General features: G+C 58.6%; 2 protein-coding genes across 6 annotated transcripts; both read right to left on the bottom strand.

The window, feature by feature from the left end:
- Positions 1–3,507: 3,507 nt before the first annotated feature.
- Positions 3,508–7,636, bottom strand: LAT (linker for activation of T cells). 2 transcript variants are annotated; one of them, XM_004691699.2, is made up of 12 exons: positions 7,416–7,636; positions 7,207–7,234; positions 7,073–7,104; positions 6,741–6,828; positions 6,528–6,592; positions 6,419–6,448; positions 6,282–6,339; positions 6,099–6,193; positions 4,754–4,816; positions 4,494–4,556; positions 4,325–4,408; positions 3,508–4,179 (listed from the first exon to the last, which is right to left on the bottom strand). In XM_004691699.2, the coding sequence occupies exons 1-11, from the start codon at positions 7,516–7,518 to the stop codon at positions 4,332–4,334; spliced, it is 702 nt and encodes a 233-aa protein (XP_004691756.1). In that variant the 5' UTR covers positions 7,519–7,636; the 3' UTR covers positions 3,508–4,179; positions 4,325–4,331. The 2 variants fall into 2 exon arrangements, with proteins under 2 accessions (XP_004691756.1, XP_012587259.1); XM_012731805.1 differs by lacking the exon at positions 6,419–6,448.
- Positions 7,637–8,391: 755 nt separating this feature from the next.
- SPNS1 (spinster homolog 1 (Drosophila)) lies at positions 8,392–15,509 on the bottom strand. 4 transcript variants are annotated; one of them, XM_004692049.2, is made up of 13 exons: positions 15,419–15,509; positions 14,894–15,185; positions 14,734–14,799; positions 13,325–13,461; positions 12,116–12,267; positions 11,951–12,017; positions 11,075–11,220; positions 10,620–10,775; positions 10,127–10,316; positions 9,731–9,796; positions 9,409–9,507; positions 8,971–9,142; positions 8,392–8,704 (listed from the first exon to the last, which is right to left on the bottom strand). In XM_004692049.2, the coding sequence occupies exons 2-13, from the start codon at positions 15,132–15,134 to the stop codon at positions 8,610–8,612; spliced, it is 1,587 nt and encodes a 528-aa protein (XP_004692106.1). In that variant the 5' UTR covers positions 15,135–15,185; positions 15,419–15,509; the 3' UTR covers positions 8,392–8,609. The 4 variants fall into 4 exon arrangements, with proteins under 4 accessions (XP_004692106.1, XP_012587467.1, XP_012587466.1 ...); XM_012732013.1 differs by having other exon boundaries at positions 14,894–15,102; positions 15,186–15,492; XM_012732012.1 differs by having other exon boundaries at positions 14,894–15,102; positions 15,419–15,488.
- Between the last annotated feature and the right edge of the window lie 489 nt (positions 15,510–15,998).

The raw sequence follows: 15,998 nt of genomic DNA, 5'->3' as shown, positions 1-15,998 counted from the left end.
GCAATGAGTATGGATGCTGGCATGGCAAAGCGAGCGATATCCTCTCTGTTAGAAAGTGTTCCGCAAAATGCCAGTAATAATATTTTCTAAAGGTTCTGAAGTCAAGTGTGTTTGGGAACTATAGGAAAAGCGAAGGAGGAAAGTTGTTTATCCAGGATCTCTCAGAGCCATTGACTTAATAATGCCCAACTCAGTTCTGCAGGGGAAAATGCTTTCCCCAAATTCTCCTGACCCCAGAGTTCTCCCAGGACTCACAGGGCCACGCAATGCATTTTGAGAAAAGTCACACCAAATACCACAGAGTCTGAACTCTTATGTAGTCCCACAGCCCCTTCACCACCCCGCCTCACCAGTGCAATAGCACTGGCTTGCACACACACACTCACACAGCGGCCTTTGGGAGGGACAGATATCGCCAATTCCCCCCCAAGCCGGGCAGCATGGCCTAGGCTGGGCCCCAGACCCACCTATGCCCCACCTGCTGCAAAGCTGACTGGCTTCAGAACACACCCTTTGTTACCTGACCTCTCTTGGTCTCACTTCCCCACTCCCCTCCTAACCGTGTTTTTCTGGGACCACCTCCCAGGTAAACAATGGGCACTAGGACTGTGCTTCTGATTGCTTCTGAAAGGACCCAAATCCAGAGAGCTGTGACAGCCTGATCACAGATGTCTCCTCCTGCAACTCCAGAAAATGTTCAAGGGTCCTCACTTAGCACTAAATCCATCTTTCCTCCAACAGACTTTAGGGGAAAAAATTATTTCTCCTCCACAGTTTCCACTGAAAGGGTTGTGCTAAGAAGCCCTAGTCTCAGGCCCATAGGCCTCTTTGAATTGCCTCTTTCTGTCTGTCCCCCTTTCCCCTCCCCCACTCCCCTGGCTTACCCACTGGAGAAAGGGAAGCTGCATCCTCTTACCTGGTCCAAGAAACCCAAATGGGAAGTTGCTCAGTGGCTCTGAAAATGCCCCCTCCCCCAAATTACCAAGGCCGGGAACAGTCACCCCAAACTACCCCACAACCCACAGCTCCCAGCCAAACCATCACTTCATCTCGATTCCGCCATCCAAATGTCTCATTTGCCCACCTAGCCCCATCCACTTCTCCAACTAGCCTGTGCCATTTCTCACCTGCCTAATGCCAACAGCCTCCTCACTGTTTCCCACCTCAGGGCCTTGGCAGGCACCATTTCACCCTTGGCACAGACAGACAAGTGTCTCTGAGCCCCCTGCTCACCCCCATCCCAGCTATTCCCTCCTCAGTCTCTCTTCTTATTACAAGGTCAGCATTGCCAGCACATTAAAGAATCCCACAGCGAACGCTTCTGTACCCTGCTGGATAACACATTATGCGTATCTCAGAGGCCTTCCTGAGCGCCTTCGCCTTCGCAATCTTAGGGAAAGGGGAGTTTCCAGGTTCTCTGCCCCACCCAAAGGAGGGTAGAGCTGAGCAGGAAGGAGAAGAATCTGTAAAGGAGACTGAGGAGGAAGGAATCAGGATGGAGGCCAGAAGGAGACCTGAGGGAGCAGAGACACGTGAAGAAGCGAATCGTGTTTCTTGGCCCTGGATTGGTTGAAACAGATGTGGTAAGAGACCCGTGGGAAGGAGGTTGACTATGGCAGCGTTTATCTTGATTTTGCTCTCTTCCTCCCAGACTTGCCTGGCCATTTCTGACCCTTTTCTATGGTCGCTGCCGGAAGGTGCTTTAGACCTGTGTCTGGTTTTCAGGCCTTGCTTTAGGCCCATCCTGTTTGGGTGGACTTTTACCCATGGGTAGCACTGTGTGCTTGATTTAGAAACGACAGTCTTTGTCTTGTCTGTACTGCACACCCATTGTATTAACGTTCCTTTCTGTGCCACAGATGGCAAAACCTATTTAGAGTGGGCAGGTTTGGGGGCTCGAGGGTGCCCCTCTCCCTGTCCTATAACATTACCACTCTTAAGACCCTTACATACATTTGTATTTCCAATTTTTTTCTTATTTTTAATTTCATATAAATAAAGCACCTGGTGTTCCTTTCCTCACTCCACTTCTGGTTGGTACTTACCTATGCTGGCAGGTATAGCTCCAGGCCACTCACTTCTTTTTATTCTTTTTTTAAAGATTTATTTATTTATGCAGACAAGAACCGGGGTACAGGCCAGAGACACAGGGAGAAGACTTACCAGAGATAAGAGTAGAAAGCAGAACAGGTGGACTGACTGAAGTCCACTGCTGAGGGGGGCAGTAGATGGAGGCAGGAGAGATCTGCTGTGCCAGTGGGTCACCTTCCAGGCCGGGGATCAAACTCATGCTGCAGTGGCTGTGGACAGCTTCACAGTGCCGTGCTTCAACCCGCTGTGCCACCAGGGAGGCCTAGGCCACGCACTTATAGCCACTGGACTCTGTGTCCCGTTGTCCTGGTGACCCGTCTGCTGGTCCCCGCCCTGGGCCATTGAATGCTATCCTGAGCCTTCCTGCGCCGCCCCTTGCCCATGTGCCTGACTCATCACGCGTTCTCCCCAGATGCTGGCCGCGTAAGAGGACACGTCTTCAGCTGGACTGATGATGCTGGGTTGTTCTTGCTCTGTGTCTCAGCCCAGGCCCCTGCTCATAGGTGTTTCCTTCCAATAAAGTGATTAAGCCCACCTGTTGGTGTCCAGCCTGTGCAGCCCCGTCCAGGCCCCCTCCCCCACTTCTCCAGTGGGGGAGCCACCACAGTGGGGATACTGGCAACAGCGTCTGGTGAGGCTGCAACAGCGTCTGGTGAGGTTCTCGTAGTTCACCACACCGTAGACAGCCACGGGGCCAATTCCAGATTTGCCTCTCTGATTGTGGGCCTTTGGGTGAACCTTTCTCTCTGAGCTGTGTTCTCCCGTCTGTGAAATGGGGTCACCTGACCACAGGGGCATGCCCACGGCTCAATGAGGCGAGGATGGGAAGGTGGCAGCAGCTCCAAGAAGAGTCCCCGCCCCCATCATGTCTGCACCCCTTAGGGGACGCCAGCTGACATGTGGGGTGTCAGTCGGGACTATGTTGCTTGTGACAGAAACCCCAAGACAAGTTGATGGAAGGAAAGTGGGAATTTATTGGCCATGTAACTGGGAAGCTGGGGGGGTTCGTTTCAGGGGTGACGGGCTCCAGTTCTGACACCATCATGAAGGCACCTGCCCACCTCCAGGCCACGCTCTCCACGCTGGCATCATTCTCCAGCAGGCTCCCCAAGTGAGGCCTCCAGGGTACGTGGGTCCATCATCCTTCCAGCCCGGCCACCACCGTGAACAAAGACCTGCTTCCTGACCCTTCCCACCCGATTCCCGGCCAGCCTCACTGGCCCAGGCATGCCCCTCATGGTCACAGGGTACCCGCCGGACCCTGGGTACTCAGTGTGCACTTCAAGAGATAGCAGAATCAGTGTCACCTGGGTGCACCTCCAAAACGCAGATGCCCAGGCCCCACCCCAGTCCCAGGGAGTCCCACCTCCCTTGTAGGAAGACCCCCAGGGGAGCTGTCCACACATGGGACTTGGAAGAGCTCCGAGCTGCACATTCACTTTTTGGGCACTTGGACGATTTTTAAGTTTGGTTTTACTGAGAGCCACAAAAAGTTCTTTGAGGTCATCAAGCTCACCCCCTTGTTTTAAAGCTTGAGAAACTGAAGGGCCAGGGTCTTGCGTGAGATACCTGCTCTCTACCCCAAGCTCCCCGACACCTGCTCTCCCCGCTTCACAGCCAGCCTGCACTATCTCACGGGGAGATGCACTGAGTTCCAGGAGCGCCAGCCTGGCTCAGACTTGCCACATTCAGAAGGTGACACGTGCCAGCCACCACCTAGCCACACACGTAGTACCTGGAGCAGGGGGCCCTCCATGGGGGGTGGAGATACACACAGGCCCCCAGGACATCCCACTCTCCCCCTGACCCCAGCCCAAAGGCCCCCTGGAGGCAAGAGCACTTACAGACCACGCCAGCCTTTATTCTAGCAGAGTAGGGCTGGGGTCAGGGTAATTCATTCTCAGAAGGTGCAGAGGGCTGGGGCACACTGACTGCACCCCAAAGTGACAATAAGTTAAGGGAAAATTCTCAGGCTGTTGTCAGGCTGGAGCCAGGGCGGATGCCACGTGGGGTCCTCCAGAGCCATTACATGGCTGCCGGCTTAGCTCTCCTGGACTAGGCTGGTTCCCACACAGGCTTGGCCTTGCACTGAAACACAGTAGGGTGGAGAGGGAAGGGGGAGCCCTGGGATCAGGAGGGCGGTAGGAGACCACAGAGTCCAGGATAGGGCTGAGGTGGTGGGGAGGGTTAGGAGCCCATGGGGCAAGGCTGACTGGGGCGCAGGGCCTCTTACCAAGCCCTCAGTTTAGCTCCTGCAGGTTCTCATAATCTGGAAGTTCCTCTTCCTCCTCCTCTAGCTCCTGGGAAGCCCTGGTGGCTGTGAGGAGGGGGCTGGCTTCAGTCTCAGATCCCTGCCATCAGGCCCCTCCCCCAGCCATGCTGCCCCAGGCCCCTGTACACACCTGGCTCAGTTCTGGCCGCGGGCTGTAGCTCCTGAGACACATTCACATACTCCCGGCTCCCGTCTGTGAGGACAGGTCAGAAAGAGGGACAGCCGCACAGAAAGGGGGGCAGGCCACAGCAGGGTCAGAGAACAGGAGGACACCACAGGGGGCAAGGAGCCCCTAAAGGGGTGTGGGCCGCCTGCTGAGAGCAGACAGGGAGGCTGGGGGAGGAGAGGGAGGTGGGTCTCAGAGATGCCAGGGGGGCACCAGCCACTCACCCAGAGACGCATCCCCGCTCTCCTCGCTCTCGTGAACATTCACATAATCTTCTCCTGACTCCACTGCTGGGAAATCGGGAAACCAGAGCCCCCAGCATGGTTAGCCTGCACCCTCAGGCAGGGCCCCAGAGCCCACCGCCCCCGACAGAAGCAGCCCGAGTGTCTACAGGACACCCAGAGGTCGTGCCATGGTCAGCTGACGCAGATGGAGGCAATGCCATGACCTGGACAAGGGCAAAGCCAGAGCGACAGCCGTAATGGGAGAGGAGCAGCCAGAAGAGGAGCCCAGGCTGGGGGCGCTGAGGGGGGGTGGGAGTGCACCCCTCGTGTGTCCACGAAGACATGGGCAAGGCAGGCTCTGAGCCGGGCCGCCGGCCTCCGATCCAGCCGCGGCCCCCACTAACCCGGCCTCCTCTGACAAGCTCCCCCCCGTTCGGTTTGCTCCCTGTGAATCAGGGTGAGGAACAGCACCCGCCTCGCTGGGTTGTGAAGATTAAAATGGAGGCTGTGCAGAAGCAGCTGCCCAGCCCTAGGTGCTGCAGGGGGCATGGCTGCCATTGTGCAGACGGGACAACTGAGGCAAGAAGAGCAGGGCCAGACAGACAGACAGCGCCTGCGGGCTGCGAGCGCTGACAGCTAAGGTTTGTCAAGTTCTTCGGGAGTGTCATCAGCCCTCCATAAAGGAGAGCTCCTCTCTCAACTCCAGCCAGCGCCAGGCCCCACCCCAGCCCCCCAGGCCATGTTGAAAGAGCAAGTGAGGGAATGAAAAGCAGCAACGGACAGACCAGCTGGAGGTCGGGCTGGAGCTGGCGAGTGGGAACCCTTACGGCAAGCGAGGTCAGAGCAGCGCCAGCCCAGGCAAGCACACAGTGGAGAGCGGCCAAACGGAGGCTCCCCGGCCCCTGCGATGCTCTCTGAGGAAGGATGAGGCCAAACACAAGGAGGAAAGCAGCTCACAGGAAGCTGCGACGATGCAGGAAGAAGAAAACTTGCCCCAGACTTTTCAAGACAGCCATGATCAATATCCTTCGAGGTGCCGTGGCAAGGCCACGAGAAGCCAGAACAGGAGGCGGTGAGGAAGGGCCCTCCCCAGATCAAGGAGGCATTTGGACAGGGCAGGAGAGAGAGGGCGTTTCAAAGCAGCATGGGAAGAACAGAGCCGGGGCAACCTCACGCAGACAAAAGAGGACAGAAAACGTAAGGACAGCAGATCAGAGCAGGAAGGGCACGATCTGAAGGACAGGATTCTAGAAAGCGAAGAGGGGTAGCCAAGCTTCAAGAAGTAAACACCAGGGAAGTGGGGTGCAGCAGCGCAGCGAGAGTGGGGTCACAGGCTGGGACTCACTGGAGAAGTTGCTGTCTCGGTGGCCGGTGTTGCTGGGCCCGGGAGCTGGCTGGACCGTGGTGGTTGTGGCCGGGATGTTGTCAGGAAGCACCACTCTGAGGGGGAGTCGAGAACCAGTGAGCTGGACACGCAGGCCCAGCCACGTCCCCCCACCCCACCCCCCCGCCTCCCCCGGCCACTCACAAGTAGCCCTCGTTGTGAGGGTCCTCCTCATCGTCATCCTTGTCCTCACAGACTGGCTCTGCGTAACAACACTAAGGTCAGCACAGCAGGTCAGGCCCCCGCCCCCCAGCCCCCCAAAGCAGGGGCCCCAGACGCACCCTGGTTCTCATAGCTCGCCACACTGTTGGCTGGGGAGAGAGAGGGGGAGCCTGGGTCAGCCCCGGCGGGCCCGACTCACAAGCAGCCAGGCCCCCACTCCCTGCTTACCGCCATCTGAGTCCTGCCGGGGCGGTGGCATGCGGTGGGAGCTCCCAGAGGGCTGTGGGGATCGCCTGGGAGCCAGAGGTCAAAGGTCATGCCTAGGGCTGAGTTCTGGGACCAGGGGGAGGGGGGGTTGCAACAAGGAAAGAGGCCCCCAATACAAGGAGGTGAGGGGGTAACGGGTAGGACTTGGAGGGCGGGGGACAAAGGGGTACTCACGGGATGGGGAGCAGGTCTGGCTGGCTCAGGGGAGGGTAGGAGGTAACAGGCAGGTAGGAAGAGACCGGTGGCCAAGGGGCGAGCGGGACTGAGGACACAGGGCCAATCTGAAGGAGCAGCTCCAGACACCACACCCCGCCTGCATCCCACCGTCCAAGGCAAAGGAGTCCCCTCAACCCCTATGCCTGGGGTGGACCAGGAGGCACCATCTCTCCGATCCCAGCTCAGGCCTCGGCCATGCGGGCAGTCAGAAGGGGAAAAACCGAACAAAGGCACATGCCTCTCAACAAAGACACACCCCGCCCCGCAGTGGGGACCCGCCATGTACTCACCAGATGGTTTTATCAAGCCGCCTGTAGTCACACTGGCAGGAGAGACACAGCTTGGGTAAGGGGCCAGGAAAGGCTCCAACCCCGCCCGGGGGAGACGTGGAGGGAAAGGCGAGGGGCTGAGGGAGCAGACTCACCTGTCCGAGGCACTGCTGTCATAGGAGCCTGGGGGAGAGAGGGCCACGAAGCAGTTATGGGGGTGACGGAAGGAGATGGGGTTGGAGTCCGAGCACCGTATGTCCTTTTGCAGGACAGAATTACGAACAGTTCAAGGTAGACTAGGGGGTTGGGGAGTGGGGGGAAGAGACGCTCAGCTCGTCCGGCATCTGGGGACCCCCCGGCTCACCTGGCAGGTCTCGACAGCGCACACACAGTGCCATCAGCAACACGGCCAGGAGCGGCAGCAGGAGGAGGCCCAGCTCGTGGGAGAGCAGGGTGGCCGCCTCCATCGGCAGCGGAGGGCTGGAACTAGGCCTGGCTGCTCGCCGCCTGCCCCTCTCGCCGGAGCCGCAGCAGGGCAAGGGTGGGCCAGCACGGGGACGAGGTCCAAGCAGGCACCAACTGGTGTTGGTGCTGTGCCCTCTTGGGGGGCCCCTGGGTCCCCTCACCTGGCGGGGCTGAGGGGGGTCAGCGTGGGTTCTGGAAGACCCTGATCCCCGGGCGATCAGGGCAGGGCCCAGGCTGAAGTCGGGGGCACCGGCCACCCCGTGCGGGCCCTGCGCCCCCAGCCCTACCTGCCCCTGGGCTAGGCGCCTGCCTCTCCTCCGAGCCTGCCCGCCTGTGGCAGGAAGCTGTGGTGAGGCCGGGTGAGGGCAGGAAATCATCGGGCTCCTCAGGCGGCTGCGCCCGCCCCCTTCCCACCCCCACCCTGCTAGTGGGGAAGGGGAGGAGACCTGAGCAGCCACCTTAGGCCCCCCAAGAAGGGCAAGCTGGCCTCGAGGACCAGGGGCAACTCCTTCCCGGAGGAGCAGAAGGCCACCCCAGGTCAGCCGGCAGCCAGAGCGCCAGCCACACTGCGGGCCCCAAGAGGCCGCAAGGAGGCTGCCACGTGAGGAATGCCAAGGAACCCAGGCAGCGCCCACCCCCACCTCACCCTGGCTGGCCTGTCCAGCTGATGGGCTGGAGCCAGGGAAACGTGTGACTCACAGTCACGCTTGGGCCAACTCACTCTGGCTCACCCAGCTCACAGGGCACGGATTCGCCCGAGGCCCCCCAGGAGTGACCACCCGGGGTTGGGGGGCAGAGCCTGGAGAGGGACTCCCTAGCAGTCCAGAGGTCAGAGGTCACTAGCATCCAAGGAGACTCAGGCAGGCACTCGGGGTCTGGCTACAAAGTTTATTTAGTTACAAATAGCACCGAGCCCCTGGGGCTGCTCCGGAGCAGGAGCCCCCTTGTGGATCCCCGCTTCCTGCGCCTGGCTGCCCACGTAGTGTCTGGGAGCTGGAACACGGCCAGTAGTCCTCCTAGAAGTGGGGCGGCTGAGGGTGTGGGCCCGACCCCGAGTCAGCTGTGGTGGGCATAGGACGGCGACGCGGGCCCCTCAGATGAGCACACTGGACACAGGGACGCGGGTGGAGCGGCCTCGCTGGGGCACCACGATGCGGTCATCCGCCGGCCCTGCCTCTCGCAGCAGACCTGTAGGGGGGAGTCGGAGCCAGGGCTGGCTGGACACACAGACGAGCGGGCAGGAAGGGGGCAAACAGGCAACAGGCAGCGGCAGGCGCAGAGGCCCTGAGCGGTGGGACACACAGGGGAGTGAGCTTCACGGGCAGACCCGAAGCAGACTGAGTGAGCCGCGGCCCGCGAGAGCGTCACAGGACTGGGCAGACAGAGGGGGCCAGGCAGAGAGCATCACGCAGTGGGCAAGGAGCTGTGGGCGGGCTGAGATGGGCCCGACTGACCCTGTACGTGCAGCTGGGCCCGCCGGCGGTCACCCTCAATGACGATGGCTGTGCCCAGGAAGGCCGCACCGCCCAGAGCCCCGACGAAGGCGCAGAGCATGAGCGAGAACTGCAGTGCCCGGAACTCAGACAAGAAGGAGGGGGGCCAGCCCCGGCGAAGGCGATCGGAGATCTGTAGGAAGGGCAGGGAGAGGGCAAAGTCAGGCAGAGGAGACCCAACCCCCGGAAGAACAAAAAAGACCAGTACCGCTGATGTGAGGCCCATGCCTTCACTGCTGAGATCGGCAAAGACCTCCTTCTAGTCCAGCAGAGGCGCCTCCTAGTCCTCTGTGAGGGCAGATATCTAACTGGGGCCAGACCCTGGCCACTGGCCTGCACTGGGTGTGTAGGAGCACCACCCCCCACTCCACCCAGGCCTGGTCAAGGGGACGTGCTCACCAGGCCGATGAGGTAGGGGCTCCCAGCATCACCCAGCAGGTGGGACAACACGATCTGGAAGGCCTCAGCAGTAGAGCGTCGAGTGGGGATCACCACATACTGGAGGAGGAGAGGCAGGAGGCAGAGGACGAGGTCAGGGCCAAGGCTAAGGTCAGAGGTGGACCCCACTGCACAAGTGGGACTGGGGAGGGGCAGGCAGGCTACCGGCCCGCGACGGGGCTCTGAAGTCAGTCTGGGCTCAGTCTGAAGCAGGGGTAAGGGCCATCCCTCAAGGGCAAAGCAAGGTGGCCTCTGGGGTAACCGGAGCAGTCCCCCTACTCACCAGCAGAATGTCAGCCACAATGGCCCAGTTCATGGATAGCAGAGTCTCTCCAATAAAGATGAAAAACTGGGAAAAGGAGGCCAGGACAGTGGGTCTCATCACAAGAGCAGAGGTGAGCATTTACCACATGCCAGGCCCACCTATGGACGCCCTTAATCACACGACGCCTAGGAAACGGCATTGTTCCCACCATGCAGACGATAACACGCACAGAGCAGTTAAGTCACCCGCCTAATGTCACACAGCGGGGAAAGGACAGAGAGGAGAGTCAAACCTAGATACTCCTGCCCCAGCATTGGCTCCAAATCGCAATGCCGGCTGATGCCAGTCCTGCCCCAGTGCACCTTTACTGTACTCTGGAGCCAGAACTCCCTCTGCAACCTGCCAGCTACTCACGTAGGTGGCCACGATGCTACCACGAGCGCAGGCGAGGGCCAGGAAGAGGAAGGGTGCGGAGCCCAGGAGGCCAGCAGCGCAGACCAGCGGGTCAGCCCGGGGGTTGGAGCGGCGGAGGCGGCGGCTGATCTCCACGCCCAGGCCCACTCCCAGGATCCCCGTCAGGCAGGTGATGAGGCCGAAGATGAGGCTGGGGGGGCGGTGAAGGGAGCAGTCACTGCGCAAGTCTTGTCCCCAAGGCTGGAGAGAAAGACGATTCATCCCAGCCACCCTCCTAGCCTGGCCTATTGGGCCACAGCGCACTGGGGTCACAAAGCCCCAAGAGGAAGGCATTGTCCAACTACCTATTTCTCAGACCAGGAAGGAGACTCTGGGAGAGGAAGTGCTTGTGGAAATTCAAACTCTCAAACTCTCCCTGCCTGAGCTGAATCATTGTGCCTCCACTCAGATCCCCTGCCACCAGCATACCCCTAGTCCCACCCCTCCCAAGTACCTGTCAGAGGAAGAACAGGAATCTCCAGGAAGGCAAGGTGGGATCTCCCCCAAGACCACTCGGGAACGCAGCAAGAATGCAGGAGCCCAAAGAGCCAGGGAGCCCGTGACAAAGGCCACCGCAGTGAAGCCAAGAGACGACAGGATGAAACTAGGACTGTTGGACAGTTAAGAGGAAGGAAGTCAGACTCCCCTGAGTGTTAGGGGAGGGGACTCCCTTGCTGGCTTATTTTAGGAGGTCAGGGCACTGGATAAGGGGGCCTTCTTGGGTCCCAGGAATGGGACCTGTAATTCAGCCAGAAGCCAGCAGGGAGCAGTCACGGCTGAGTCCCTAGCCTCATGTAGGTTTACTGGGGAGGGAAGCAAAGGCCAGAGCCACTTAAGTCTGACCCTAGATGTGAGGTCCGGTCCTCACTATGGGCCTCAGAAGTAGGGTTATAGTGGAACTAAACTTACTTTCTAGCCAGAGCCCTCAGATCTGCCCACCACGAGGTGGGGGTGAGGGGCGGAGAGTCTGAGTGGCGCTCCACAGCTCCCCTGGGGGGCTCCCGCACTACCAAGAACAGCAGCAGAACAGCCACCACTCCCAGACCTGGTGTCACCTGGGCAAAGAGGGCATTTCAGGACAGGCAGAAGTAGGAACACCCCCCCAACCCATGGGGCTGGGAGGAAAGTGAGGATGATAAAGGCAGCTCAGGTCTAAGAGTTCACACAGCCAGGTCAGAGCCTGCTCAAGGATCCAGAACCTTCAACTGGGGGAAGGTCAACTGCCCCTTGGGGCCCCCATTTGTTAAGCCAGGCTGTTACCTCTTTGGTAATAGCACCTTAATTTTATTTTGGGAAACCACCTTTCTCAGTCCATGTGATTCAAATCGGGCAGGGCTGGTAGCTCAGACTTGACCAGGAGAGCAGCGGTACCTCCCCAGCCTGTGACTCAATCAGCGGCAGGCATGGTGACTTGCACCCACCTAATCAGTACACCATTCAGGCCGATTGCTCAAGGAGCCAGGGTGCCACTTTTTAATAGAAAAAGAAATGTCTGAAGCTTTCACTTGCTCGAGAATGAAGTTAACACAAAGGAAAGCAGAGCTGAGAAAAAGAATGGTTAAATTCCTGCAACCGGGGAGGCCTGGATCCAGCTTTACCTGAAGCTGACCCTGAGAGCCAATACAGCCCCCCCTTCTAGCACAGGACTTTGAGGGGAGGCAGGAAAGCTTCAGGTTTGGCAGCGTAAGTGCTGCTTAAAAGCAGGATGTCTAGGGGTAACAACATCAGTGAGAAGGCTGTAACCTTCCCCTGGCCTTCTGGGGGATGAGCAATGGCCATACTCACCCTCAGTGCCCAGTGCCAGTCCCCAGCCACATCCTTCACTTTGGAGCCTGCAATGTAACCCAGACCACTGTGGGGAGGGAGCAGGGAAGGAGAAGGGACAGCCAGTCAGTGATGTCCCCCACACGAGGCCCTTCTGCCTCTCCACCAAGTCCAAGGTCCATTCACCTGCCCACTGGGATGGCAAAGTAGAAGACGCTGAGCATCCGGCTCCGCTGGTCAGCCACGAAGAGGTCGGCGATGAGCGTGGGTGCGATAGTGGAGTAACTGGCCTCCCCAACCCCCACCAAGCCCCGGGTCAGGAGCAGCAGCCAGAAGTGCTGAGGAGAGACAAGGCGAGGGTGGCAGCCCCTGCGGCCAGCCCCCGGGCCTACCTCACCAGCTGACTGGAGAGGCGGCAGGGTGGCAGGAGAAGTCTAGGTTTTAGAAGCAGACAGACCTGAACTTGAATCCTGGCTCCACTACTTACTTACTAGCTGTGACTTTGGAAAAGCAACTTAACCTCTCTGAGCCTCAGTTTCCTCATCTGCAAAAGGGGATAATAACAACTGTTCACACAACTATTGTGAGGACTGAATAACAGAAGGCTTACTCATTACCTTGTACCAGCAAGGGCAAAGTAAATCTTAATTTTTGTCTTAGCCACCCCACCCAACACACCCCAGTCTTGAGTAATGTCAGGTGGGAGTTCACTTGTCTACCAAAGACAACTGAAGCTAAGGACAAGGTATAATCACCCAAGGAGAGCCTGGAGTGCCTGGAACAGAGGGCAGGGAGTGAGACAGGGGATTTCAAAGGGGCAAAGCAGCAACAGGCAGGGAGGTAGGAGGAAAAGCAGAGTGGAATCACAGAAGTCAAAAGAGGTGGGTCAGCTGAGCCAGAGGCTCGCAGGCGGTCTGTGAGAACAGGACTAGTCAGTAGGGGCAGCATTTAGCAACCAAAAGGTCACTGCTGACTCTGGCACTGGAGTGGCCGGGAGGTCAGCTGGCAGTGCTCAAGAGGCAAGAGGGGAGAGGAAGTGCAGGCATAGTGAGGGCCTCTCCTGGCTGCTCCTTCACCCAGACTGGAGGCAGGTCAAGGGGCCTGCGGGAAACCTGCCTAGGAAGCAGGGGAGAGGCCACCCACGTGTGGTCTTTCCCTTAGCAGAGAAACATTCTGGTGTGAGTGGGGAGCGTTAATGCTCAGCAGAGGGAATGATGGCTAGAAGGTGGTTCTGGAAGAAATGGGAAGAGGACTGGTGGGCAGGTCAACTCAGGCATGCAACAGGTCGGATGCACAGGTTCCCCAGGCTGCAAAGACCCCAAGGGGCAACAGCAAAGATGAGTGGTAGAGTGGGGTGTGGGATGGGGAGAAGCAGGAGCCAGTTTGAGTCCTCACCTCTCGGGGGATGAACGATGACCCCAGTGTCACCAGGGACCAGAAGGCAATGCCGCCACACATGAGGTACTTCCGATTGTACCTGTCCCCCAGGTAGCCAAACACAGGGGCCAACACCATGTAACTGGAGATGAACACTAGGAGGAAGCAGAAAGTCACAGCCAGCCCTGCCACCATTACCCCAGGCTCCCACCCCACCTGGGGGACAGGGGAGAATGGACTGGGCAGGAATAATTCTAACTCCAGAACCATCAGAGCTTCCTGCCAGAGGACAGTCCAGCCCAGCTTCAATGCCTTTCAAACTTGCCACTGTAGAACGGAGGGACTAGATGACTCTTCACTTTCCCTGACCCAACCAGGAACAAAAGTCAAACTCCATACCATGGTCCACAGTGAGCTACCAGAGCCAGTCGCAACCCCCATCCCAACCTTATGCTCACCTACTTTTCCTTCCCTGCACCCCAACATCCCAATTGCCATCTTAGCTTAGACAGCAGTTCTGACACCTGCTGTCCCCACTATCTGGAATATTCTCTCTGCTCTCTGATCATAACAGAGTTTAGTGTCATCATGTTCCAGCTCAGTTACATTCCCAACCCCCACACACCCGGCCCCCTTCTCACTACACTATTTTCTTTCACTCAACCCTTATTTCTATGGAAAATTATCTCATTATTAGTTTGCATGTGGTAGAATACCAGCTCCAAGAAGACAAGGCCTGAACTGGCCACAACTATGTTTCTATCATTTAACACATGGCTTAGCACAAATCAGGTGCTCAATAAACACATGTTCATGAAAAAAGGAAGAAATGGGCTTGCTAATGAAGTCTTATCCTTGGCTGATGGAACACAACAGTCACTAAAATATTATCAACACCTTCTCCAGGAAATACTCATAACAGGTGCTCAGAAACATTCAAGAAATGACTGAAAGAGGGACAGGAGGACTTGGCCCTCCTTTGGCCACTCCCACAATCGAATGTTCTCAAGTAAAACTCACTTGTCCCCACTTCAAACACCCTCTCCTACAATGTTCCCAACACTGCACTCTGCACTTCACAAGCCTTATCTCATTTACGGCTCATATCACCCAGGTGATCTGGGTTATTAATAGTTCAAGTCTCCCTAAGAAATGGCTTAGGGAGACTGAGGGTCGTGCCCACTGGCATCACACACTGAGTAGGTGGAAAACTGAGACTTCAAACCAGGTCTGTCTTAACCATTACACTAAACCAGCTCCTCTTTAAAACTTGTCTTAACTGAACTCAGCTGCCCCAGGGCAGAATCAGTCTTTTGCTCCTCCCGCTCCCACTGCTAGATCATTAATGAAGCCCCAGACACGCCAGCAGGCAGCCCCCATAAAGAAAGGAGAGATGTTGTGCGCCTGAAAGGCAGGGCCCTACTCACCGGTCTGGATGAGGCCGGAGCTACTGTCACCGATGTCAAAGAAATGCTCGATGTCCGGAAGGACACCTGGGAAAGAGAAGAGTCAGCATGCGCTCCTCAACAAATCTCCACCCTCGGGACCGAGCTCCCTTCACCGCCTCCCTTCACCAGAAGTCGGTACCAGCCACGGTGAAGCGGTCCATGTAGTTGAGGAGGTTGATGTAGCACAGCACAGCCACTATGAGAGCGGAACGGCTCGCAGACAAGCCCGTGATGCGCTGCAGCCCCTCCCGGTCCGGGATCTCCGGATCCTCGGACTTCGGGTTCCCCATGATTCCCGGCAACCCCGGGGTGCCGGGCACCGGCCCGTCGTCCGTGTCATCCGCCTGGCTGAGGAAGGGCGCGGAGTCGGGCCCGGCCATGGTCCCGGGAGACCGCGCCCGCCCGCGCTGCGGTCCCACCGACGATCCCACCTGCGAGGGGAGGAGGCTGGAGAAACGAGGATGGAGGGAACCCAGGCGAGGGCGGTGCGCCCAGAGACCGGAAGGAGCTTGCCCCCCAGCACAGAGCACGGCTGGGATGGAACCCGGGCCCTGTCACACCTCCCCGTCCCGCGGTGGGGAATTCGGGTGATGTCCGGGACGTGCAGGTTGAGGAGGGCCCCAGCCGTCCGGCGCCCACGCCCTAGGCTAAGGCCGCCCCTCACCCTGCGTCGGAGCCCACTACACTGGCTGTCGCTCAGGCCCGGCGCTGCACCACGGCCGCCGCCATGTTGCCTGGGGGCCGGTCATGTGACGCTGGAGCCCGGCTGGGCTCGAAGCCCTCCACACGTGACCCGCCGCCCGACTACGGAAGCCGCGGCGCCACCACCAGCCAGTCGCTTGGGCTCCCGGGCCGGCTCCCCTGTCACGTGACCCGCGGCCCGTCGCCGGGGCAACCCCGGACCCGCACGGCAGCCCGTGCGTCGCTGTTGGCCGCGCTCCGGCTCAGACCGCGGCCACCTTAGAGGCCGTCTCGGAGAAGCAGTTAAGTCCCCTCAGTCCCTGATCGCGGGACGTGCGACGCCCACCTGGCTGACTGCTTCCCTTACGAGATCGTGGGGCTTCTTGAGGTTCTGGAAACGGTGTCTCTAGAAATGTCAGCGAACAGATCTGGCTCCCGGTAACCTTTCCCTTGCTCGCGTCTGGTGTGGGCTTCCAGTGCTCAGTGTTGAATGAATGAATGTTGAGCAGCGGCCCCCAGCCTCGGCGTCTGGCACTGCCACCTTGCCTACAATTTGTCTCTCT

Source organism: Condylura cristata, unplaced genomic scaffold (assembly GCF_000260355.1).
Source record: "Condylura cristata isolate star-nosed mole 26May11 unplaced genomic scaffold, ConCri1.0 scaffold00032, whole genome shotgun sequence".
Lineage (NCBI taxonomy): Eukaryota > Metazoa > Chordata > Mammalia > Eulipotyphla > Talpidae > Condylura > Condylura cristata.
This window is presented reverse-complemented; position numbering and strand designations above follow the sequence as displayed.

Coding starts and splice junctions, on each gene's coding strand:
- LAT (XM_004691699.2), bottom strand. CDS start 7,518: ATGGAGGCGGCCACCCTGCTCTCCCACGAGCTGGGCCTCCTCCTGCTG. Junction 7,235..7,415: donor GCGCTGTCGAGACCTGCCAG/GTGAGCCGGGGG, acceptor TCTCTCCCCCAG/GCTCCTATGACAGCAGTGCC. Junction 7,105..7,206: donor GACAGCAGTGCCTCGGACAG/GTGAGTCTGCTC, acceptor CTCTCCTGCCAG/TGTGACTACAGGCGGCTTGA.
- SPNS1 (XM_004692049.2), bottom strand. CDS start 15,134: ATGGCCGGGCCCGACTCCGCGCCCTTCCTCAGCCAGGCGGATGACACG. Junction 14,800..14,893: donor GGACCGCTTCACCGTGGCTG/GTACCGACTTCT, acceptor TCTCTTTCCCAG/GTGTCCTTCCGGACATCGAG. Junction 10,317..10,619: donor TCCTGTTCTTCCTCTGACAG/GTACTTGGGAGG, acceptor CCGCCCCCCCAG/CCTCATCTTCGGCCTCATCA.